The sequence below is a fragment of the Triturus cristatus genome, chromosome 2_1, assembly GCF_964204655.1.
Source record: "Triturus cristatus chromosome 2_1, aTriCri1.1, whole genome shotgun sequence".
Classification (NCBI taxonomy): domain Eukaryota; kingdom Metazoa; phylum Chordata; class Amphibia; order Caudata; family Salamandridae; genus Triturus; species Triturus cristatus.
Genome location: NC_140581.1, coordinates 720,006,162 through 720,030,541, shown reverse-complemented (window position 1 = coordinate 720,030,541; position 24,380 = coordinate 720,006,162). Strand labels below are relative to the sequence as shown.

The 24,380-nt window shown below is 49.4% G+C and overlaps 1 protein-coding gene across 1 annotated transcript in view; it reads right to left on the bottom strand.

Moving 5' to 3' along the window:
• The window catches only part of HSD17B4 (hydroxysteroid 17-beta dehydrogenase 4), a 974,808-nt gene that overhangs the window by 156,704 nt on the left and 793,724 nt on the right, over positions 1-24,380 (bottom strand). The window contains exon 18 of the mRNA XM_085632660.1: positions 1,649-1,718. Within this exon, the coding sequence (XP_085488786.1) occupies positions 1,649-1,718 (70 nt within the window). The remainder of the gene's footprint in view (positions 1-1,648; positions 1,719-24,380) is intronic.

Sequence of the window (24,380 nt, the reverse complement as noted above, 5' to 3'; positions counted from 1 at the left end):
CTATCTTTGTTATTCCCTACTGCAGAAATCTGAGCAACATGGCTGATGACCGGTGGAGCTGCTAGACAGCTATAGAAGAGATTGGCCCTGGTTCACCCCCTCGACCATCACCTACCCAGCCGGACATTAGGCATAGTTCTCCTGATATCCCCTTTTTGTCTCCCTCTGCCCCCGCCCTCCAATGAACTACTGTTAACTTAGTTCTGTTTCCTGTGTTCTTACTATGGTAACGGATGTAATTTGTAACTTGTAACGCAACGATCCTCATGTTAAGCGCTCTGATACCTCCGGGTCTAGCCAGCGCTATATAAAACTCTTAAAAAAAAATAAATCCCATGGGAATCACAGGAAGGGGGCCGGGCAGCGTCCCCCAGCCTGTCACCTGTGTCGGCAGGACCCGCCAGCCTGTCCAGTCATCCAGGTCTTGGGTATTTGACACAGATTTGATTGCTGGAAGCCAGTCCGCCCGGCCCTGTTTGGGGTGGAGAAAAGGGTGCTGCTCTTGTCTAACAGGGCGTCGTTCCGCAGGAGCTAGCTACACGCTTCGGATTGCAGGATTAAGCCCATGGCTGGCCTCAGGGAGAAAGCGGCGGCACGCTGAGCTTTCGATAGGGGATTTGAGGCCAGGGCACTGCAGGATATTGCTGGATTGCATCCGTGTCGACGGGAACACCAGTAGAAATGTTTACTCGGCCATCTTGTTGGGCCACGCCCCGAAGGACGACCTAGTTACTTTATTTCTTAAACCTAAATTAATCTTTGAATAAATGCATGGCTGTTTATTTACCATTATCTTCTTAATGTTAGTTCTGAGTCCAGTCCATTGCTGCCATTGACCAGGGGGACGCATGTAAAGATAAGAAGTGCCACATTCGACCCCCGGGCCGTACTTTGTAGCAGAGCACAATGCCTGCTGAACTCTAAAGAAGGCCCAAAGTCTTCTAAAAGTATTAACTGGACTAATGAACCAAGATACTATCATTAAAAATGGTCATTGTGGCACAGCAGCAGTCGTAGACTCTTGACTCAAACTCCATGTCAAAACTTTGACAATTTTGACACAAAATTCTGAGACTGTTAAAAAATTCAATTAAGTAAGCTACAATATCTGAGATCAATTGTAAACAAAAATGTATCTGAGTAAAGAAATACTGCACTTATTAATTCTAATGCCACATTTTTGGCTAATTCTTTAGTTCTAAACAGCTCCCTACACGCGACAGAAAGGCACACAATTAAGTGCAATAGAAAGCAGCACAATTTAACCCCGGCCATGGAAGAGCAAGCCAGGCATTCTCAATACTTGAAATGCAAAACAGGCTGAAAAGCAAAGCCTCCAAAGCGCTTCTAGTTGCAATCCAGCAAATTGCTACAACATCACAGGTCCGCAAGTCACTTTAAATCTTTGATTATATATACGCCCTGGTTTAAAATGTCAAACTTGAGAGGAAAAAACGACATTAAGACTGGAACATTAGATCACTCGAGAGCTAGAATTATGGCATAATTGTATGTCATTGACGTTTTTTAGCTCACCCAGCTTCTAGAATTTAACTGGCAATTAAGAATTGAACTTACAACAGTAAATAAGAAGAATGTTTTTACAGCAATGAGTATTAATCTTTGAACATGGTTTTAAAAGACTGACCTCCAAGGCCTGCAAAACTAGGGTCAATATGCAAAGGATTCCAGTCACCACTGAGCCGATACAATGCAGCCTGCAAAGAAAGAAACAAGGTAGAGATAACATTTCCCTCTAATCACATTCAAGGAAAATACATATAATAATTGATATAAAGAGAATGTTAAATACTTTCCCCTGGAATCAACTGAGCTCTACATGGGTGTTAGACCCGGCATAATTACCCCAGACTTTTTACCTCTACCACCTTTGCTTTTAGATGCTTTGGGTACTTTGCCACCTCCGATCAGTATCAAAGTACAAGTGTTCCCTATGTAAAGTGTAATGGTAATTGGTTGGTCATGATTGGTATGTTTGCCTTACTAGTAAAAGTCCCTAGCGATGTGCAATGTGTGTGCAAGGGCTAGTAATGCAAAGGCGCGCAGAGAAGGGAACTCAGGCCTTCAGTGTAGGGCCCGCGCACAGTGTGCTAAGTTAGCATGTTGTACTGACAAGTGCAACCACTTGTCAGGCCTGACTTTCCCTTTTGCGTACACAGTGGGCACCCCTGTGGTAGGTCCCAGGTAACCCCTGGGCAGGGTGCAGTGTAAGTAAAAGGCAAAACATATACTGAGGGTGTGCTATGTTCTGACTGGTGAAAGGCCATCCTGCCCATAGGACAGAATGGGGGAGGCTGGGTATTGTGTTTTGTTAGCCTAGTTTCCTATCAGTTTAAAATAGAGAGGTGAGGTTTAGTATGTATGAACTCAGTGTCATAACACATCTTTCTATGAAAGTGGTTTTGTCACTGTGTGTTCAGAAACCACTCTTTTAGAAAGTGGCTGAGTTTTGTGCATTAAGCATTTCTGTGTGTCTCTGCTGAATGTGGATTGACTGTCTGAATCTGAGAGGTGCGAGAAGCTGGGAGAAGTCTTGACCTGGGGGGTGGGGGGGGGGGGGGGGAGGGGGAGGAGTTGAGATGGCACCAGGCTGCCCTGCATCTGGAGAGTAGGGGGAGGAGAAGCCCGGGAGATGAAAAGGCCTGCGCTGGTGCTATAAACCAACTGACCCATCTCCTTCTGAGTGATTAAGGATCCAGACCCCCAGTATCAAAGGGAGAAAGGTGACACTGGGAGGGAGACACCCAGAACTGATTTGGGCAGGGGTCAGGGACCTCTGAGCACATACAAACTTCAAAGACATTTAGGGGTATAAGTATGAGAGCTGAGGCCCCTGAACGTTGGAATGAAACAGGAACGGATTGAGACTGAAAAGGCTTGGACCCGTTTCTGTGGTCAAGAGGAACCTCTGCTAAAGAAGGAGTAACTGAAGAGACTGCTGGGTAAAGACCAAGCCTTGCTTCCTGATCTGGGGCTGGTCTGCGGTTGCTGCTCTAACTAAGGAAGAGGCTGTTGGGACAGTGCTTGGAGGCGCTGGGTCCCCCTGCTTGACAAAGACTGTGCTTTATGCTGTGTCTATTAACCCCAAGGGCCCAAGGTGACCTGGCTCCCTGTTTGGAAACACAGGAATATAAAAGCTTCCAGAGAAGTTTCAAGCGACGCGGTGGGCGCGTGTTGTGGCAGCTTGAGACCCTCGGAAGGTGTGCCCTGTGATCTTGGACACATGGAGGAGAAGTGAGACTCAGACGCGCGTGGTGCGTGTCTTGGTGCACAGGAGACATTAGAAAGAGCGCCTGGTCAACGTGTGCACTGAAGCTGAAGTGAATCTCGGACGCGCTTGGTGCGTGTCGTGGTGCACCACAGGCGTTAGGGAAGAGTGCCTGGTCAGCGTGTGCACCGAAGCTGGAGTGAGACTCTGATGCGCAGGGTGCGTGTCGTGGTGCACCGCAGGCGCTGGTGAGGAACGTCTGGTCTGCATGTGCATCAAAGCTGGAGTGAGTCTCGGACGCGCAGGGTGTGTGTCGTGGTGCACAGGAGGCGTTGGTGAGGAGCGCCTGACCAAGGAAAGCGTTACTTACCTGTAACTGCGGTTATCCAGTATTGGTATCTTTCATAGATTCACATGCCTGAATCATTCCCCGTCGTCGGGATGGGAGTCACCGGTAAATAACAAAGCAATGTCTAGAAGACATATAGAGTAACGGGCCCCAAAGGGCCCTAGCTTAGAAAGCTATCCACGTCCTTATGTAAAAAGGACTAAAGTTTGGCCAGTAGCCAATCAGCTAGCACCACCCTCTAGAACCCTCCTGGAAGGAGCTCTAGTCCCTCAGATTTTCGTAAGCACAGTGCTAAGTAGTGGTATCACTGAGAGATCCAAGAGAGCCCTTCCAGGGGAGGTGGGTGGGATGCATGTGAATCTATGAAAGATACCAATACTGGATAACCGCAGTTACAGGTAAGTAACGCGTTCCTTATCCAGTATTAGGGTATCTTTCATAGATTCACATGCCTGAATCAGAATAGTAAGCAATACAAAGCACATTTCGGCAGGCACAGTAAATATACAGTCACTAGATAATAACATATCCATGTGAAAGATAAAGTATCAAAGAATCATAAACCAGGTAATGCCAACATAACAGTGTGAAATGTGCGTAAAGAGACCAGGATGGTGGTATGAAAAAGGAAAGGGCTCACCTCTATTGAAATAGATGACGGAGTACAGCTTGCCCCACTGCAGCATCCTTCATGATCTCCGTGTCCAGGCAGTAATGCCTGGTGAATGTATGCGGCGTCTTCCATGTGGCCGCTCTACAAATATCCACCTTGGACACTCCGGCAAACAGTGCCATGGAAGTAGACATCGCCCTTGTAGAATGGGCACGAACTGCTGATTGCAGTGGACGTCCTGCCTGTTGGTGACAGAAGGTTATGGCTGAAGAGATCCATCGGGAAATGCTCTGTTTGGTGAGCGGTAGCTCTTTTCTAGGCCTACTGTATGCCACAAAAAGTTGATTAGACTTCCGAAATGTTTTAGTCCTTTCAATGTAAAACTTGAGGCAGCGCTTAATATCTAATGAATGAAGAGCCTTTTCTGCCCCTGTGTGTGGATTCGGGAAGAATGAACGTAGTATGATAGGTTCATTGAGGTGGAACTGGGTCGGAACCTTAGGGATAAACTTCGGATTCGTCCGAAGAATGACCCTGTCGCTCTTGAACTGAATGAAAGGGTCCTGGATTGAGAACGCCTGTAGTTCTCCAACCCGTCTTGCCGAGGTAAGGGCCAGCAGGAGTGCAAGCTTCCAGGAGACATACTTAATATCTGCTCTGTGGATTGGCTCAAACGGGTGTTTCATCAGCTGAGCCAAAACCGTGTTAAGATGCCAAGCCGGTGGTACAGGCTTCACTGGAGGAAAAGTTCGAAACAGCCCTTTAAGAAATTGTTTGATAAGTCTGTGAGACCACAAAGATGGACCTGTAGAGGACCTCCGAAAGCGAGATATCGCCGCTAGGTGTACTTTGATGGAGGCGTGAGCTAGACCGGATTTTGCGAGATGCAGGAGATACGGTAAAATCTGCTCCGGGGTTGAAGAAAGTGGGTGCAACCCGTTTGTCTTGCACCATATGCAGAATCGTTTCCACTTCAGTGAATATGTCTTGTCTTGTTGGTGCTATCCGCTCGAGCTCGAGCTAGGATTTGTCTGCAATCCGGAGGAATGTCTAAGCTCTGGAATTCTCTGTACTCAGGAGCCATGCCGATAACCTGAGAGACGCTGGATCCGGATGCTGAACCTGTTGATTGTGCAGCATTAGCAGAGATGGAAACGGGTGCAGTTTGACTGGAGGTTCCGGGGAGAGGATGTGAAGCTCCGTGAACCAGTGCTGACGTGGCCAAGCTGGGGCTATCAATATCAGAGTGCAGGGCTCCGCTTTCATCTTCCGTAACACCCTGGGAATTAGGGGAAACGGCGGAAAGGCGTACGCAAAGACGTTGCACCATGCTATCGAAAAGGCATTCCCCAGAGACCCTTGTTGGGGATGCCAGCTTGCAAAGTGTTGGCATTTGGCGTTGATCTGGGTGGCGAATAGGTCCAGAGAAGGGGTGCCCCATTGATCGAAGATGCTGTTGAGGACTTGTTGGTCCAGTTCCCACTCGTGGCAAGTTGACTGCCGTCTGCTGAGGGAATCTGCCAACACGTTGTGGACGCCTGGCACATAATCTGCTCGCAGAGAGATGTTGTGAGTGAGTAGCCAACTCCAAATTTTTTGTGATTCTCGAGAAAGTGTCAGCGAGCGTGTTCCTCCCTGCTTGTTCAAATAGTGCATTGTCGTTGTGTTGTCTGTTCTGACAAGCACCATGGAGTTCTTGATTCTTGGGAGGAAAGCCACCAGAGCCAGGTAGACGGCGCGCAGCTCTAGGAGGTTGATATGGAGTGCCCTCTCTGTAGGGGACCATTTCCCGCTTATCTGAAGCTCCTGAAGGAAGGCTCCCCAGCCCTCCAGGGAAGCATCCGTGGTGATTATGTGGGGTGCTGCAGGAAGCAAGAAAGGCAAGCCTTTTGAAAGGTTCTGGGGAGACACCCACCATCGTAAGGCCTTCCTGATCACAAGTGTGACTTGGATGACGTCGTCGAAGGATCCTGTACACAGTACCCATTGATCCGACAGTTCTTCTTGAAGGGGTTGCATATGGAGACGACAATGCGGGACCAAGAGAATGCAAGAAGACATCATCCCGAGAAGGGATTTGAAGAGACGCCCTGACAGCGTCCTTTCGGACATTATCCTGAGAGCTAAAGCCTGCAGCTTGTCCTTCCGTTCCTTCGATGGAAAAGTTTTCCGCAGTACAGTGTCCAGAGTAGCGCCCAGAAAGTTCATGCGCTGAGACGGCTGAAGGACGGACTTCTCTCGATTGAGCGTTAGGCCTAGTGAATCGAAGAGCGTTAGACAGGCGTTTGAAGACCTGGACGCGCCCTGAAGAGATGGAGACTTGACTAGCCAGTCGTCTAGATAGGGAAAGACCTGATGATGGTGATGGCGTAGGTAGGCCGCCACTGGAGCTAGACATTTGGTAAAAATGCGGGGTGCCGATTTGAGGCCAAACGGCAGAACCCGGAACTGGTAATGTCTGCCGGCCACCACGAAACGTAGGAATTTCTTGTGGTTGCGATGTATTGGAATATGGAAATAGGCATCTTGCAGGTCTAACGACACCATATAGTCGTTCGCATTGAGCAGATGTAATACCTCCTGAATGGTGACCATACGAAACGACTGTTGTTTTAGATAGTTGGTCAGATTCCGTAAGTCCAATATCGGCCTCCATTTCTTCTCCTTTTTCCTGATAAGGAAGAAGCGGGAGTAGAACCCTTTTCCCCGTTGATTTGTGGGAACTCGCTCTATAGCTCCTTTTTGGAGCATAGTCTTCACCTCCAAGAGTAACAGACGTAGGTTTTTGTGAAGTGTTGGGCGGGGAGGGGTGGGAGGAGGGATTTGTATAAACTCCAGGGAATGGCCGAATTGTACTAATTGTAGGACCCAACGGTCCGTAGTTATTCTTCGCCAATTTTGGAGAAAGTGGGAAATTTTGCCGCCAATCTTGGAGGGTGGCGAGAAGATGGAGGCCGGCCGTAGTTGTAAGTCATTGGCGTCTGGAGGTTCCCTTTTGCCGTCCACCTTTACCACGAAAGGAAGACTTCGTGTATGTGGATTGTTGCCGCTGTTGATATTGCGGGTGGTGTTGCTGGGAGGAGGAGAATGAAGAACGTTGGTGGAATTCTCCCCTACCAGAGGATTGACCTCTTCCCCTGGGGCCCCGAAAGGAAGGGTTCCGGAATTGCAATTGTCTTTTTTAATCCCCTGTAACGCCTCATCAAAGTGGGTGCCAAAAAGAAGTTGGCCATCGTAAGGCATGTCCAACACCTTAGTCTGGACCTCCGGTCTGAAGGAGGTAGCCTTGAGCCAAGCCTGGCGTCGGAGAACTGCTGCGCCCGCTAATTGCCGGAAGCCAGTAGAAGCAATATCCATTGCACAGTCAATTATTTCCGAGGCCGATCTTTCTCCCTCAAGCAAGATCTTTTTTGCATCTTCTTTGGACTCCTCTGGCAGGTCTGCCATGTATGGTGCAATGTCTGCCCACATTTGGCGATTATAACGCCCCAAAAGAGCCAGGGCGTTAGAGGCCCTCACCGTCAAGGCCGACATGGAGGAGAACCGTTTGCCAATGGTGTCTAAGCGCCTGCCCTCCTTATCAGGTGGAGCTGTCAATAGAGCAGCCGGGTTGCTTGACCTCCTCTGTGCGGCCTGCGTAATGACCGAATCCGGCTTCGGGTGGCCCGTGAGACAAACCGGAGCTGTGTACGGCGCTTTATATTTCTTGTCCAGGCGTGGTAACACTGGGGGGACAGAGGAAGGATGTTGCATAATTTTAACTCCCTGTTCCCAAATGTAGTCTATCATTGGTATTGCTCGTACGGACTTCTTAAAGGGTTCCTTAAAGTCATACAGGAAGCAGTCTTGCTGATGCGAGGGCATCGGAATTTGAAAGCGCTGGGCCGCTCTCTCTATAATGTTATGGAAGCCGCCAATATCTTCTGGAGGCGAGTCGGCCGTGGTGGGAGCAGGAGAAGTCGGACAGGGAAGGATATAATCATCCCATTCGTCCTGGGGAGAATGGATGTCCTGAAGTTCTCCTTCTTCAGGCTCGTCCTCTTCTTCCTCATCTGTTGTGGGAGGAAGTGGCACTGCAATAGGCTCTGATTGCAGCACCAATTGTGGCGGTCTTGGCCTTGGTGTTGGTGGCGCAACTGGTGTTGGAGGCGCCGGCGTCGGAAACCTCTGTTTGTAGTCCGAGATCAGGAATTGGAGGTCCGTGACCAGTGATGCAGGCAGGCAAACCATAGAAGGTGGTGGCTGCACATATTGTGGAGGTGGAACCGGGTGGTAATCCTGGTCCAAGTCCTCGTAGTCAGATGTATCTTGGTATTTGACATGTAGCTGTGAAGGGCTTGTCGCAGCTGGGAACATACTGTCGTCCTCTGAATTTTCCTCCTCGAAAAGTTGAGCAGGTGGCAAAGTAGGGACCCGACTGGGTGATGTAAGGGCCGGTGTTAGTGCCCGTTTGGTGATTTTGAGGTGCACAAATGTATTTGGCATCTCAGAGTCAATAACTGTCGACGGGCCCGTCGACAGTAGAGGTGTAGGCGGTGTAATAGGCATATGAGACAGCGTCGACAAGGACAGCGATGGTGGCGTCGTCGTCAGTGAGGAAGACGAGAGTTGTTTCTTCGACGACGATGGAGTCGACGATAGCGTCGACGATACTGGTCTCGTCGACGGTGTTCTCGTCGTCGTCGACGACGACGGTCTCGTCGACGGTGGCTTCGTCGACGTGGGTGTCGACGATGGCGCTGTCGTCGACGGTCCTGCTGTCGACGGTGTCGTCGGCGGCTTAGCTGACGACGACTTTTTGATTTTTAGCGTCGACGAGATCATTTTACCAGCCGTCGACGATGGTGTTGTCGTCGTCGACGTGGTCATTGAGTGGGATATGACCGTAGATATCGTCGCCGTCGACGAAGTTACAACGACTGCCGTCGATGGATGTCTTTTCATCGATGAAGCCACCGTCAACGAGGTGGTCGTCGGCGACGGGGCAGAAACTGGCTTTTTAAAAGTAACCTGGACATCTGGAGGAGAGGTGATTCCTGGCATAGACGAGTCCAGAACCTCGGAAGACCGTTTGTGTGGCTTCTTAGAAGGTGGATGCGACGAAGGGCCCGGAGAGGACGCCCTTGGTCGTTTGCGTGAGGAGTGAGAAGATATAATAGAACTCTCACTCTCCTCAGAGGACACCACAGAGTCCTTGTCCTTCAGCCTTTGTAGCCAGATTAAAAGGCGCCCTTCTCTGTCCTTCAGGGTCTTGGATGAAAAGGTACGACATACCTTGCAATCCTTGGCACTGTGGCTGGGGTACAGACAATAAAGGCAGTCCTTATGCTGATCATCCACGTGGAGCCTTTTCTTCCCACAGGAAGCAGAGGATCTGAAGAGTCCTTTCTTAGGAGTATCAGCCATGACAAATCCGAAAGTTTTGAGTAGAAAAACACTGGTAAACCAGAAGCAATGAGCAGAGCTCAGTGGAGACTCCCTTAGCACGACGTGCGGTAGAAAATCTGAGGGACTAGAGCTCCTTCCAGGAGGGTTCTAGAGGGTGGTGCTAGCTGATTGGCTACTGGCCAAACTTTGGTCCTTTTTACATAAGGACGTGGATAGCTTTCTAAGCTAGGGCCCTTTGGGGCCTGTTACTCTATATGTCTTCTAGACATTGCTTTGTTATTTACCGGTGACTCCCATCCCGACGACGGGGAATGATTCAGGCATGTGAATCTATGAAAGATACCCTAATACTGGATAACGTGTGCATCGGAAGTGGAGTGAGCCTCGGACGCGCAGGGTGAATGTCGGGGTGCATCGAAGGCGTTGGTGAAGAGCGCCTGGTGATCGAGTGCACTGGAGGAGAAGTGAGGCTCGGACACGGTGAGCGTGTCGAGGTGCAGCCGAAGGCATTGGTGAAGAGCGCCTGGATATCGGGGCACCGGAGCTGGAGTAAGTCTCGGTGAAGCAGCGTGCATGCTTTGGTGCAACCTGGGACTGTGGAGGTGATCGGCTGATCATCATCTGCACCAGAAGAAAGTGAGTCTCTGCTGTGCGGTGAGCGTGTCTTGATGCCAACGGAGACCGCAAGGAGGAGTGCCTGGTGAGCGTGCACTCTGAGTCGACGTGAAGCCCCTTCAGTGTTGTGTGTGTGGCTTCGTGCCAGAGGAGACCCGTAGGGTGCGGTGGTGAACGTGCACCCAGAGTAAAAGTAATCTCAGGGGCATGGGGTACGTGTGCCCTGCGGCTGCCTGAGACCTTCCTAACAGTCGCGGCCCGGACCTGTAGTCCCGGAAGAGTTGAGCTACCAGGCTGAGCCGCTGAGGCCCGTTGAGAGAGTTCTGCACGGCAGGCCTAGTTCAAGGAAAGAGGAGAGTGGGGTCGGGCCCCCAGGTAACGTGGATTACTACCTGGGCGGGGTACGGGCTCGGAGGGACAGTCTCTCGGCCTCTCAGTCCTTCTGATGACGTGAGCCTTTTGTTTCGGCTCAGAGTGAGGCCCGTACAGACGAAAGGAGTGACAGTACAGGGGCCCGAGTAATAAGCTGTACTCTGTGTCATCGTTGAACCATGTGGGGGGCAACAGTTATCGAAGCGGCTGATTGTCGCAAAACACATTGCCAATATTGCTGCTAATGAACTGACGGACTGTCTTAAGACGCCTGACATTATTATTGCCTAAGGAAGTACACAATTGTAGCGCTATGCATTGCATTAATTCTCCAATGCCAAGTACATGGTTGTAGCAGCCCGCATTGCATTATTTCTTCAGTGCAAAGTACATGATGGTAGCGGCCCGCATTGCATTGTTTCTTCATTGCAACGTATGTGATTGAGGTGTGACGCATTGCATAATTCCTTCAATGCGCAGTACATAAAGGTAGCGGTACGCATTGCATTATTTCTCCCATTGCAGGTACAGGGGTGTATCGTTACGTATCGTATTATATCTCCTTTGCCAAGCACAGGAATATATTGTTACGCAGTGCACTATTGTTTGTCTATTGCAACTTGTGTGATTCTAGCATTGCGACCAGCATAGCATGTTGAAAGCGGTGGTTGGGATTTGAACCTACCAACCAGCCGGAACGAATATTACCTTTTATTCTATGTTGGCTTATGTATCATGAGGTCTGATCGTAGATCTTTTTGTATAAAGTTTATACTCTTTTCTATCAAACTCGTGTGGAGTCGATTTGTGGGGTCACCAGGAGGTTGCTGTGGGCGTGGTTGCACATACTGAACACTCATGCCTTGGAGATAGGCCTGGCTGCTCTTGCCAAGCTACTAAGGGGTTGAGCAGGGCTATCTCAAACGGTGTCCTTACTTGGCCTAACGTTGAGTGGGGAGCCCTGGGCCGCGCACTTAGTGACAGTAAAGCGGGACTGGGACTCAGACCTCCAACAATGGTCATACGGAGTACAAGTCATGTCGGTATTTTTTATTTGAGACTTTACAAAAACGTATCCCCTTCAGTTTATCAAAAGTCATAGATTGAGTACCAACATATCCCTAAAACTAACAGTAGAGCTTTGCAAATCTTTTATTTTTTTCCCCCAAAAATAAATACATATATACATACGGCAGACGAGGACAAATAAATTATTCAAGCACGCAATTGAGGTCTACGCTCGTTTTTTCTCAAAGAAAATTGGACGAAGTGTTGGGATATATATACATACATGCATATTCATTTATAGGTCTTTCAATGATTTTATATAAGGTTTTGTACAGCATGTGATTAACGAACAAGTTACTTACCTTCAGTAAGGCCTTATCTGATAGAGACTATATCTAGCTGCAGATTCCTTACCTTAGAATTTCCCCCAGGCGTCAGACTGGATCCAGATTTTTCTGAAGCAGCTGCGCACCTGTAGGTGGCGTCGATCAGCTCGGCGTCCGTCGTCCGTGCAGGATGTGATTTCGCGGTACCTATATAGGCACCACCCAAGCGCACTGACGTCAGTTTCTTTTCACGACTTTCCACGCCAGAAGTGTGAAGACATGAAGAACACTGACCACTGGTGTGTAAAAACCAGGGCCCTGAAAGGGGTCATCCCTGTCCCTAGAAATCTGTTCGTAGAGTAGGGAGGATGGGTGGGCTGGTATATGGAATATAGTCTCTACCAGATAAGGCATTGCTTGAGGTAAGTAATTTGTTCATTTGATAAGAGACTTCTAGCTTCAGATTCCTTACCTTAGAAAAGATACTCACGCAATACCAACCCCCGAGGAGGGTCTGTGAACCTATTTCAAACGTAAAAGTCCTGTAGGACTGAACAGACAAAATGTCCATCCCTGTGGACCTGACTGTCCAGACAGTAATGCTTGGTGAATGTGTGCAGGCAAGCCCATGTTGCTGCCTGGCAGATTTCAAGGACTGGAACTCTGCATGGTAATGTAGTGGTGGCCACTTTAGCTCTGGTGAAATGAGCTTGCAACCCTTCCGGAGGTTGCTTCTTGACCAGTGCTTAACAGATTTTGATGCAGAGCACGACCCATCTGGAGATGGTCCGCTTCTACACTACCTGACCTTTCTTTGCACCAATATACCCCATGAATAGTTGGTCATCTACCCGGAACAGTTTTGTGATGTCAAGGTAGAAAGACAATGCTCTTATTGGGTCCAGACAGTGGAGTCAATCCTCTTCCTTAGAGGGATGTGGAGGAGTGAAAAAGGTAGGCAAGGTGATGGATTGGCCTACATGAAAAGGAGCGGCCACTTTTGGCAAAAATGAGGCTAGAGTGCGAAGCACTACTTTGTCAGGATAGACTGAGAGGTCACTCACTCTGCAGGCAAATGTAATGTCCAAAAGGAAGGCTGTCATCAAGGTGAGAAGCCTGAGGGGACAAATATGGAGAGGCTTGAAAGGAGCGCACATCAGAAAAGTCTAAACCAAATTAAGGTTCCACTGATGAATAATAAGTGGTGAAGGAGAGAAGAGAAGAGTAAGACCTTTAAGGAACCTATGTGTAATAGGGGACTTGAAAAAAGAAGGTTGATCAGGCAACCTCAAGAAATCAAAAACAAAAAGGCAGAAGGATAGCTCTTAACAGTGCCCTGAGCAGAGCCCTGTTGGGCAAGAGCCAAGGAAAAAAGAACCATCAGAAAGAGGGGCAGAAAGAGGATCAAGAGATTTTTCTGCACATCATATCACAAATGTGTTTAACGGCAGGAGTACACCATGTTAGTAAACGGACGCCTGGATGCCATGATAATGTTACAGATTTCGTGAGGAAAGTCAAATGCAGTCAACTGTTGCCGCTCAATCTCCTTGCAAGAAGGTGGAGAGTAGACAGGTTTGGATGGAGAACTCCTACCTGCTGCCGTGACAGAAGATCTTCCCGAAGGGGCAGTCGAGTGGGAGGATCAATGGCAGTGCTCAGTAGCTTGGTATACCAGGCTCTCTGTGCCCAGTTTGGAGCCACAAGAATGACTTGGGCCAGGTCGTTCTTGATCTTCTTGAGAACTCTGGGAAAGAGTGGTATGGGCGTAAAGTGGTACAGAAGGCCTGAGCTTCACTCGAGATGAAAAGCATCTCTGAGGGAGTGCCACCTTGTAAAATCCAGCACGCAATGCTACTGACATTGCGCATTCTCGGTGGTGGCAAACCGATCTAACCAAGGCTCCCCCACTGCTGAAAGAGATCTTGCACCACCTCCGAATGCCCTGTTTGTACCAGCACCACATGGCAGTGGTGTTGTCCGTGAACACTAGCCTTCCCCTGATGGAGAGGAGAAAGGCCTTCAATGCCAGTCTGATCGCTCGGAGCTTCAATAGGTTGATGTGGAGTCCAGATTTCGCCAGGCACCAGAGTCCTCTGATCTCCACCTCTCCCATAATACCGCCTCATCCCAGGAGTGACGCATCTGTCACTACTGTGAGATCAGGCTGTAGAAGGGAAAGGGGTCTGCCTCTGACCCAGTCGCGGTTTCTTATTCACCACTGCAAATTGTTTGCAGTTCCCTCCGAGATCTGGATTGGTGAGATTCTCCTGATGCTGTGCCCACTGGAACTTCGGGTCCCACTACACAGCCCACATATGCCATCTGGCATATGTCAACAGCAGGATGCAGGAGGCCATGAGGTCCAGCAGCCTCAGAGTCAGTCTCACCGAAACCCAAGCTAGAGGCTAAAATATCAGTATCAAAGCCTGAATATCCTGGACTCGCCACTCGGGAGGATAAGCCCGAAACTGCACCATGCACATAGCAGCCCCAATGAAAGGGAGCATCTGAGAGGGAGTCAGGTATGACTGTCACGTTGATAGTAAACCACAGTGAGTGCAGGAGGTTCAACGTGGACTGGAGGTGGAAAATGACAGCCTGGGACGAGCCCGCCTACAACAGCCAGTCATCAAAATAGGGGAAGACTGGCATCCCAGATGTCCGCAAATGAGCAGCAATTACTGCCATCACCTCGGTGAACACCTGTGGGGCGCTGGTAAGGCCACAAGGGAGCAAGGTGAACTGAAAGTGCTTTTGGCCTACCATAAACAATAGATAGCGCCGATGGGCAGGTAGCATGAGTATGTGAAAATAGGCTTCCTGCAAGTCCAACATTACCATCTAGTCTCCAGGACAGACAAGACCTGAGCCAATGTGAGCATTTTGAATTTCTCCATCTTGAGAAAGAATTTGAGAGATCGGAGATTGAGGATAAGACAAAGGCCCTTTTCCTTTTTGGGAACTAGAAATTAGCGGGAATGGCAACCACAGCCCTATTGGGCACTGGAACCCTCTATATGGCTCCCTTGGACAAGAGAGCTGTGAGCTCCTCACAGAGAAGGGACAGATGATCCTCTGTCAGCAGATCGTGAGCGGCTGGCATTGTGGGAGGGGTAGTCCCAAAGGGGAGGGAGTAGGGGACTGGCCCGCCCGCTGGCCCCCAAAACCACGGCACTGGTTCCAATGTCCCCGGCCGCACAGAGGCTGAACAGCTTGTGCCAGCCTGTGGCTCTGGGCATGATGTGGCGGGGCACCCCTTCCGTAGCCATGCAAGGGGTGAAAGGCAGACTGCGTAGGGAGGGTGGTGGAGAAGCCCAGGGACCTGGTCGTAGCCCGAGAATCCTTAAAGCACTCCAGCGCATTGTCTACCTTGTCGCCGAATAGGCAACGGACATCAAAGGGCATGTCCATAAGAGTGGATTGAACATCCCCTGAAAAACCAGTCGACATCAACCAGGCGTAGTGTCGAAGGGCTACCGACGTGGAAATCGTCCTGCCTAGTAGTCGGCGGTATCCAGCCCACAGTGGATGGTAAACTTTGCTGCGTCTCCCCCTTCGGCAACTGCCAGAGAGAGCACGGCCCGGGCCTCCTCCGGGCACTGAGGCAGCACTTGCGCAACCATATCCCACACAGAGTGAGTGTAACGGTCCAACAGACATGCAGTGTCTACAGCCCGCAGTCCCAAGCTGGTGGAAGAAAACAACTTCTTCCCAAGATGGTCCAGCTTTTTGGATTCCCTATCAGGTGGAGCCGTAGAGAATGCGCCCTTGGAAGTGGAGGCTTGGACCACCAAGCTCTCAGGGGGTAGGGTGTTGGGAAAGGAAAGTGAGGTCGCCAAGGGCTGGGCAGTGGCGTTGGACAATCATCCTGTCCACAGGAGCCCCTGAGTTGAGCCTGGACCACGTGCGCAAAAAGATGTCCGTTAGGGCTTCATTAAATGGCAGCAGGGGCTCCGAAGAGCTTACTGCCAGTTGAAGCACCACTGCCAGGAGGTTAATCCTGACTGCCACTGTAGGTAGCTCGAGACTGAGAGTCTCGGCCACCCTACGCAACACCACTGGGTACGACGCTCCCTCCTCCATTGCCACGGTAGGAGGAGACAACATGCCAAGGTCTGGTGAGGTGTCCAGACCACTGGCTTCCCTCAGTTCCTCTCTCCAGTCCAGTTCATAACCTAACTGGTCTGTTAAAGGGTCTCCAGAACCCTCCCAGTCCTCCTCACCCTCCTTTGGCTGCCAATCTGGTCTCAAAGAGCCAGGGTAGAACAGGGGCACATTAGTACCCATCGGCGCTGGATCCGACGTTGGTCGACGCCAGTCCGGCTCCTTGTCTACCTTGAGGTGGAGGCCGGGGTCGATGTTGGCTGGGGACAGTGCCAACGCTGACTGCCGACGTGGTGCTGGTGGAATGGGCACCGGGGGAGGCGTAACAAGGTCGTCGAGCGCTGATCCGGACTCAGGTCTGGATCCAAGGGGACATTGCAGTGCCGAAGCCGGAGCTGCCTGTGTCAAAGGCCTAGGGTCCCCAGCCGAGTCCGCATGGCCCAAAGGCGAGCGGGCGGAGTCGGGCTGCCCAAAGATGGCATGCATCGCTTAGTAAAACTGACGAACCTGGGCAGGGGTCACACAAGGTCCTGGAAAGGGGGGGAAACCCGGAGTCAACCCTTTCAGGCTCTGCACGCGGAGCTGCGGGAGGGGCACCACACACATCCCGCGTTGGCCGACGGAACGGGGAGAAGTCGAAGAGTGACAATGCTTCTTCGACTTCTTATTGTGCTTTGACTTACCTGACCCTGAATGCGAAGACTTGGACGAAGAATGATGATGATGGCTCCGCGACCGGTCCCTCGACCTCCTATGCGTCCGGGACATCGAGCGGCATGGAGCAGACTGCCAGGCCTCGAGCAGGTTTCTGGACAGCTCCCGCAAAAACGTAGGGTTCATGGTCCGGCAGTCGGAGCATGACTTGGGGTCGTGGTGGCGCTACAGGCAGAAGAGGCACACACGGTGTGGCTCTGTCACCGACATCAGTCTGCTACAGGAACTGCAAGTCTTGAAGCTGAGCATCCCTCGTGCACCAGGAGTCGATAGATTCAAAGGATGTCGACAAAAGTCAAGAAAAAAATCAGTCAAAAAGTGAAAGGCGGTACCGCTCTCTCCGGATCTGTGCTTGCTGGCAAAGAAAAAGAAAGAATTGATGTCAGCACGCGAGGGCGGCGTCTAAGTAGCTACCGCGACGTCATTCCAGCGACACCGATGCCAACGACGAACGTGGAGTCGACCGACGCCACCTTCCGACGTGCAGGGGTACTGCTGACGAAAAAACTTTCTGGATTCAGTCTGACGCTTGGGGGTAATTCTAAGGTAAGTAATCTATAACTCACTGTTTCTTTCAGATAGGCCTGTCAAAAAGTCAGAAACCCTTCTCCAGATCAGCGCTGGCTGGCTGGCGTGGAAAGAAACAAACTGATATCAGCGCGCCTGGGAGGCGCCTATATAGTTATTGCAACATCACTTCTAGCACGGATGACGCAGACAACAGACATGGAGCTGACAGACCCCAACTACCAGCACGCAGGGGAACTGCTTACGCAAAATCCTCCAGACACCTGGGGAAAATTCTAAGGTAAGGGATCTGTGGATAGAAGTATATCAGATTATACAGTGTCCTTGTGCTAAAACCAGAATAAGAAGATCACTGAATACTTCAGGTAAAATTAAAATCTGAGGAATGGTAGGTTTTTAGTTCTTCAAGAAATGTTGGAAGGGGAGGAAATTCCAAAGTTCTGCAGTACTTTTCGTCCACTGGACTGTTGTGCTGTCATTCAACTGTTGCTTCTCGCCACAAAAGCATACAGGACAAGGTAATGAATTATCCTACTTCCCTTCTATGTGAGTGATGGCATTCTGCCGAAGTACAATATTGTCATCCAGAGTGAAAACAGTACATCAATTAAAGATGGCTGCCAGTGTGGCCATCTTTGAATTTTTCTGGTAAACTAGAACACAAATTATTTAAAGATGGCTGCTCGTCAGTGGCAGTGCCTCTGTGGTTTGCCTCCAGTGGGTCCTGATCTTCTTGGGAACCTAAGGCAGGAGTGGAATCGGTGGAAAGGAGTCACGGGTTCCACTCAAGGCAGAATGCGTTTCTGAGCGAAAGTGTCTTTGGAAACTGCAGGGTCAGAAGTGCTGGCATTTTGTGGTGTAAGCAGTTGTGAACATTGGAGCCAAGGTCCTACCCAGTTGCAGAAGAGACCTTGCACCATCCCTGGATGTAGATGCCATTCATGATCAATGAGGCATCAGAGGCTGACTTTGTCAACCCTAGCATTCAGAGATCCCGCAAGGTGTTGTACGACCAGGAAAGTGTCCTGACATTCCTGCCATATTCACAGGTGCAGAGCCTCCTGGCACAGGGTCCACGACACCACCCCGCCTTGTCTATTGCCATAACACGGCAGTGGTGTTGTTCATGAACACCTGAACCAGCCTTCCTTTGATGGATGGAAAGGAAGGCTTTCAATGCCAAGTGGATAACTCTCAACTTCAACAAAGTGATGTAGAACTGAGATCCTGCCAGAGACCAGAGTCCTCTGATTTCCACCTCTCCCAGATGACTGCACCAACCCAAGAGTGAAGCATCTGTCACCACTATGAGCTCTGGGTGGGGAAGGGAGAGGGTTCTGTCATTGATCAAATCACGGTTCCTCAGCCACCACAGTGGCAGCTCTCTGATAACTGGACTAGGTTGAAAAGATTCTCTGATGCTGTGCCCTCCTCTCGATGTGCTGAGGACATCACATTAACTGTGTGCTTGATTTAAAACAGAGCCTCCATGAGAGTGTGGCTGAATGTTCGCCTTGCCTCTGATTGATCAGACAAGATCCCTATCTGGCTGGGGCCTTCACTGCGCAGGTGGTCATTCTCAAATGATCACCCTCTAGAAATTTGGACCATAATTAATACAACCATCAAGGGTCCTCATGCCTAATGAATGTTTCCGGATAAATGCCATTTACCACTATTACAACTCAGATGAATGTGTATTTTCATGAATTTTTGTTCTTGGCTGTCAACTGCTTTATGTTCTGAGGAAGACCCGTTGTGACGCATCTTAGCTGCGCAAACCACAGGGTCGAAACGTCAACAGTTATTCCCACTCATGCCCCACAACTCTCTCAGCCCCAAGAAAAGCATAAAATTAAAGGACTGAGAAAAATAATAAAGATTTTTTAGGGGTGGATCTTGTTTTTTAGTCCCCAATTTTTCTATATTTTATGTACACTTTATGTACTATATCACAGTGTCACTCACATCACCTTGTTCACTTGATTCACTTTACTTACATGTGACTTATGAATTTGGATGTATTATAAAAAATGACAGCTTTGAAATGAACTAATAAATACTACGCATTGAAAAAACCCTTTCTTGTGTGTTCTATTGAAAAAGTCTTAAAATAATGCACTAGACTCTAGCTTTGCTGATTAATTCTTGACATGTACTAAGAAATTGGTCTCTCCCAGACAGAGCCACTTGTAGTATTTTCTTGTTAATTCCTAGGTTCTGATGGATACTGGGTTACCCAATTGACTCTAATGGTGCCCACTGGGACATCAGGTCGCACTACAGAGCTTCCATATGTCATTGGGCATGTTGTACCAGCAGGATGCAGGAGGCAAGAGATACCCAGGACAGAGGCCGAAAACTTGGAATCATAGCCTGAATATCTCAGACTTGCGACGCCAGAGGATAGGCGCAGAGCTTCACTGTGTCCAGAATGGCTCAGATGAAAGGAAGCATCTAAGAGGGAGTCAGGTGTGACTGCGGCATGTTGATAGTGAACCACAGTGAATGTAGATGTTTCGCTGTGATTTGGAGGTGAGCGACCCCCTTCAGCTGCCAGTCATTGAGGTAGGCAAAGACTAGAACTCCTAACCTCTGCAAACGGGCTGCAACCATCACCATCACTTGTGTGAACACCCTAGGGGCACTGTTGAAGCCAAAGGGGAAGGGGGGCACAGCAAACGAAAAATGCTTGTGGTCTGCCATGAATCACACATAAAGCCTGTGGGCTGGCAAGACAGGGATGTGGAAATACGTGTCCTACGGGTTCAGCACCACCATCAAGTCTCTAGGATCTAGGACAGACAGAACCTGAGCTAACATTAGCTTCTTGAATCTCATTTTGTTCAAGATGGTGCTGAGAGGGCACAGATCTAGTACAGGGCAGAGGACGCCGTCCTTTCTCAGCATCAGAAAGTAGCAGGAATAACAACCCCACCCTATTTTTGGTGCAGCAATCCATTCAATACCTTGTTTGGCAAAAAGAACCTGCACTTCCTGACATAGTAAGGAGAGATGGTCCTCAGTCAGCCATTCTTGAGCTGGTGGAAGAGGCTGAGGTGTTTCCACAAATGGTAATGTGTACCCCTTCCACATGACCTGCATTTGTCTGAGGTAATTGCCGACCTTTGGGGCTGGTGGTGCCTGATTGTGCCACCAACAGGATACCTGTGCTGGATGAAAGGCTTTCTAAAGGGCCTTGGAGCAGGTGGCAGCCGGATGGGCGTGGTACTAGGCAGCATGCTAGGACTGGCTCCTTCATCCTTTTTGGGACCTGGGTCCCCGTCCTACAAAAGACTTGGCAGGCTGTTGGACTGGAGATTGCTGATCCTGTGGATGCCCAAAGTTGCCCCTTCCATGTCCACGGTAGGAGCGAAAGGACTGCTTTTGCGGCCAGGTCAAGAAGAAAAGGCTAAGGAATATGGCAGTGACCCTGCTCTTATGAAAGTGAAAGAATGCCACACCAAATAGGCATGAGCCATTTAAGGACATGTCCATCAGTGAAGACTAGACACCCGAGAACCCAGTGGACTGAAACCAGGCGTGGTGATGCAGTCACCCTAGAAGCTATGGCTCTACCAAAGGAGTCCATGGTGAACAGTATGCATCTCTGCCATACACCAAGTCCGTGTTGAGGATGGTGCAGCCTTTTTCCAGCAGTATGGGAAGTAGCTACGCAACCAAATCCCATAATGCATAGGAATATCGGCCCAAGAGGCCCAAGAGACTGTTAACCTAATGGAGGGCAAGGCTGGTGGAAGAAAAGATGAGCTTCCCAAAAATATCCAAATTATTGGATTCCCCATCCAGTGGTGTGGTAAGGAACGCGTTTGGGGTAATTGCTTTTGAGGCCCGCACCACCAGGCTCTCAGCGGAGGGGTGCCGAAGAGGAAGGCTAGGCCTCCTAGGGCAGGATGATGCCGAAAGGCAATCATTCGGTGCACAGTAGCCCCTGTGCAAAGTTTTGCCCAGGCCTTTAGGTGCACATTAGTGAGGGCTCATTTAAGGGGACCCTGGGTTCAGATGAGCCCACACCCGGGTAAAGGTCATCTGTCAAGGCACTGGTCTTGCCCTTGACTGCTGGCATCTAGAGATTCTGCGCATCAAGGCATCAAAAGATGAGACTTCCTCCAAACCCTGGTCCAGAGGGGAAATCATGCAAGACTCTGGGGGAGGTTTCCAGACAAAAAGCATCATCCACCTCCTTATACCAGTTGCCATGGTCATCAGGGTCTGTCGGGGGACAATACACCTCCTCCTCATCTCCCCCTTCAGGAGGGTAGGAACTAGCAAAGGGTGGAAAATCTAGGGCATTGTGAGGCCTGGACGGCATCGAATCGACATCGAGCGGTGCAGGCAGTGCCGGAGATGGCGCCAGAAGAGACAGATATGAAATAGTACTAGAGGGTCCCAGAAAAAATTAATAAGTCTGGAGAAGAAGGCAGGGAAAACAACACAATTTATAACAACAAGCACTCCTCCAAAACCAATTACTTACTATAAGGAATTATGTCCATCATAAAATTACAATTGTCCAACAGACCAATGGTTTTCAATTTTTATTCAAAAATATATCAAATAAATCATGTTTTTCTTTCATAGAATACAGTTCATTATCAAAAATATACACCAACAAACTCTGAAGAATAAATATTTAACACATCAAATGTAAAGGAGCCCCACCAACATTACAGATGAACAATAAACATATTGGTTAATAAAACATGACAAAAGACATACCACATTGCCAAGACAAATTAACACTAGACAAAAGTCAATACTGACTATTGACACAAGGAAAATACACAAACACACTAGAACACAATTTGATATATGCCCAGTTTTTCAAATCATTGTTCATACATGTTTCAAAAAGCAGAAAAGCGCCGACACGCGTTTCGCAAGTGGCACATAGACAGACAATTCCTTCATCAGGGCGCTGAAAATGTAGCTAAATCAGTGGCTTGAAGCCATCTGTCGAACATGCACTGTTGACGAATATGAAGTACAGGGGGCTCTGTATCAACACGTCACCAACCGATTTTTATGGGCATAAGTTGGCTCAGCCGAGAAGGGCCTTCAGATGACCATTTCTTCTTGAGACCTATGTGTCTTGAGAGCAAACCCAATTGACGTATTTATTCTTCTGGATAAAATACGGTGGCGCCGGGTAAATCCCCAAAGTCCTTGGGTACTTCAAAGGGGGCTGAGACTAACAACTACGGTCGTCCCGGCCAGGACAGAATCTACGTGAACTGCCATACTAACTTTCCCCACGAGCAGTTAGAGTGGTCGATGCAAGGACTAATCAAATCAGAAACTTTTTGAAAGAATTTATAACGGCGCCCTCCGGACCCAGATCAACAACGGAGTGCCGGCGTCCAACCCAGGTAAATCAATTGGGTTTGCTCACTAGAAGCGTATACGTCTCAAGAAGAAATTATCTGAAGACCATCTCGGCTGAGCAAACTTATGCCCATAAAAACCGGTTGGTGACATGTGTTGTACTGAGCCCCCTGCACTTCATATTCGTCAACAGTGCATGTTCTACAGATGACTTCAAGCCACTGATTTAGCTACAGTTTCAGCACCATGATGAAGGAATTATCTATCTATGTGCCACTTCTGAAACGCGCATCAGCGCTTTTCTGCTTTTTGAAACATTTATGAACAATGATTTGAAAAACTGGCCAGAAGAGACAGAGCCGGAGTGAATGGAGGCATACATGGTGGCATCGGTATGGATCAGGGGACGGATCCAGAGGGACCGACTGGTGACAAGGGCAAGCCTGCAGATGGTAACCCAGCAAAGGCACCTCTCAGCGGGTTCCGAAGGCGCTCAAGAGACATAAGTGGCCCAAAGATGGCATGCATGGCATCATAAAATTCTCTGAGTTGGGCATCATTGCTCTGGCTCTGGGAAACTTGGGGTAGGGTGGAGCAGGCCTTTATGCCGGTTCCGAAAGTGGAGTGCAGGAGTGGGGCCTGAAAGCACTATGATAAGAAGGAGAAGACGAAGTGCGCTTTGACTTCTTTTTGAGCTTTTTGTACTTACCTGACTTAGATGAGGAAGTCTTGGACTGGGAAGATGATCAACCACAAAATGGCTCTGGGAACAGCCCAGAGATCTTACACTGGGGCAGGGCAGAGCCTTCTTGTGCCATGCGCAAGAATCTTCATCACCCTCTCTCAGATTGCCTTCAGGTACATAGAACGGCAGTCATGTCCCGACCCCAAGCACCAAAGACAAACCAAGTGGGGCATCTATCTGTCCGTGGCAATCCCTGAAAGACTTGAACTGTGAGGGTTTCGCAGGGGACAGGATGTCTTAGCATGCTGGGAGAAAGCTCAAAAAGATCTTCAAAAAGTTGTCAAAAAATGACCGAGGCAGCTCTTCGGATCCACGTTGTTGGTGTAGAATGAACGGAACTGATATCAGCATGCAGGAGTGGTGCCTACATAGGCACCGCGACGTCACTTTCGATGCAGACCTGAATGACGCCACCTACTCGTGCGAAGAGGTACTGCTCAAGGTTTTATGATGCCTGGGCAATATTCTAAGGTGAAGTTTCTGCAGTTCGAAGTCTCTATCAAAACAATCAAGCGTTTGTTAAAGGCATGAAGGTTCTTGTTGACCCTCACAGATCTATACCACTCATTTGCTGTGGTTACATATAAACTGTAGTACATTTTGCTTTAAATATTGTTGCATGCAAATAACAGAACTATGAAAAACATTGACATTTTAGAGAGGCGAGGCTACAAAGGCCATGCATGATGGCAGACTCCTAACCTGAGGCTCTGCACCGGCTCGACAAAATCCTGCAAATCTATCACACCTCCAGGGACCATCGGAGCTCCTGAGGCCCTGTGGACTGTCTAGGAGCGTCTGAACTACCCCGGGGGGTGCCGAAGTGCAAGAAGTGGTCGGCACCACATGCCTGCTGGCTAGATACGGCTGCTGTACAATGTTGATCTGGCTTTGAGGCGCCTTCACCCAATTCACTGCGAGGTGCATCAGAGACCTGGGCAGCAGCATTGATACGTAGAGGCTCCCAGCCTGTTTTTTGAGGTGACATGGGGGGTTGTGCAGAGTAGAGTGGCCCGGACAGGCAGCATCACCAGGAGGAT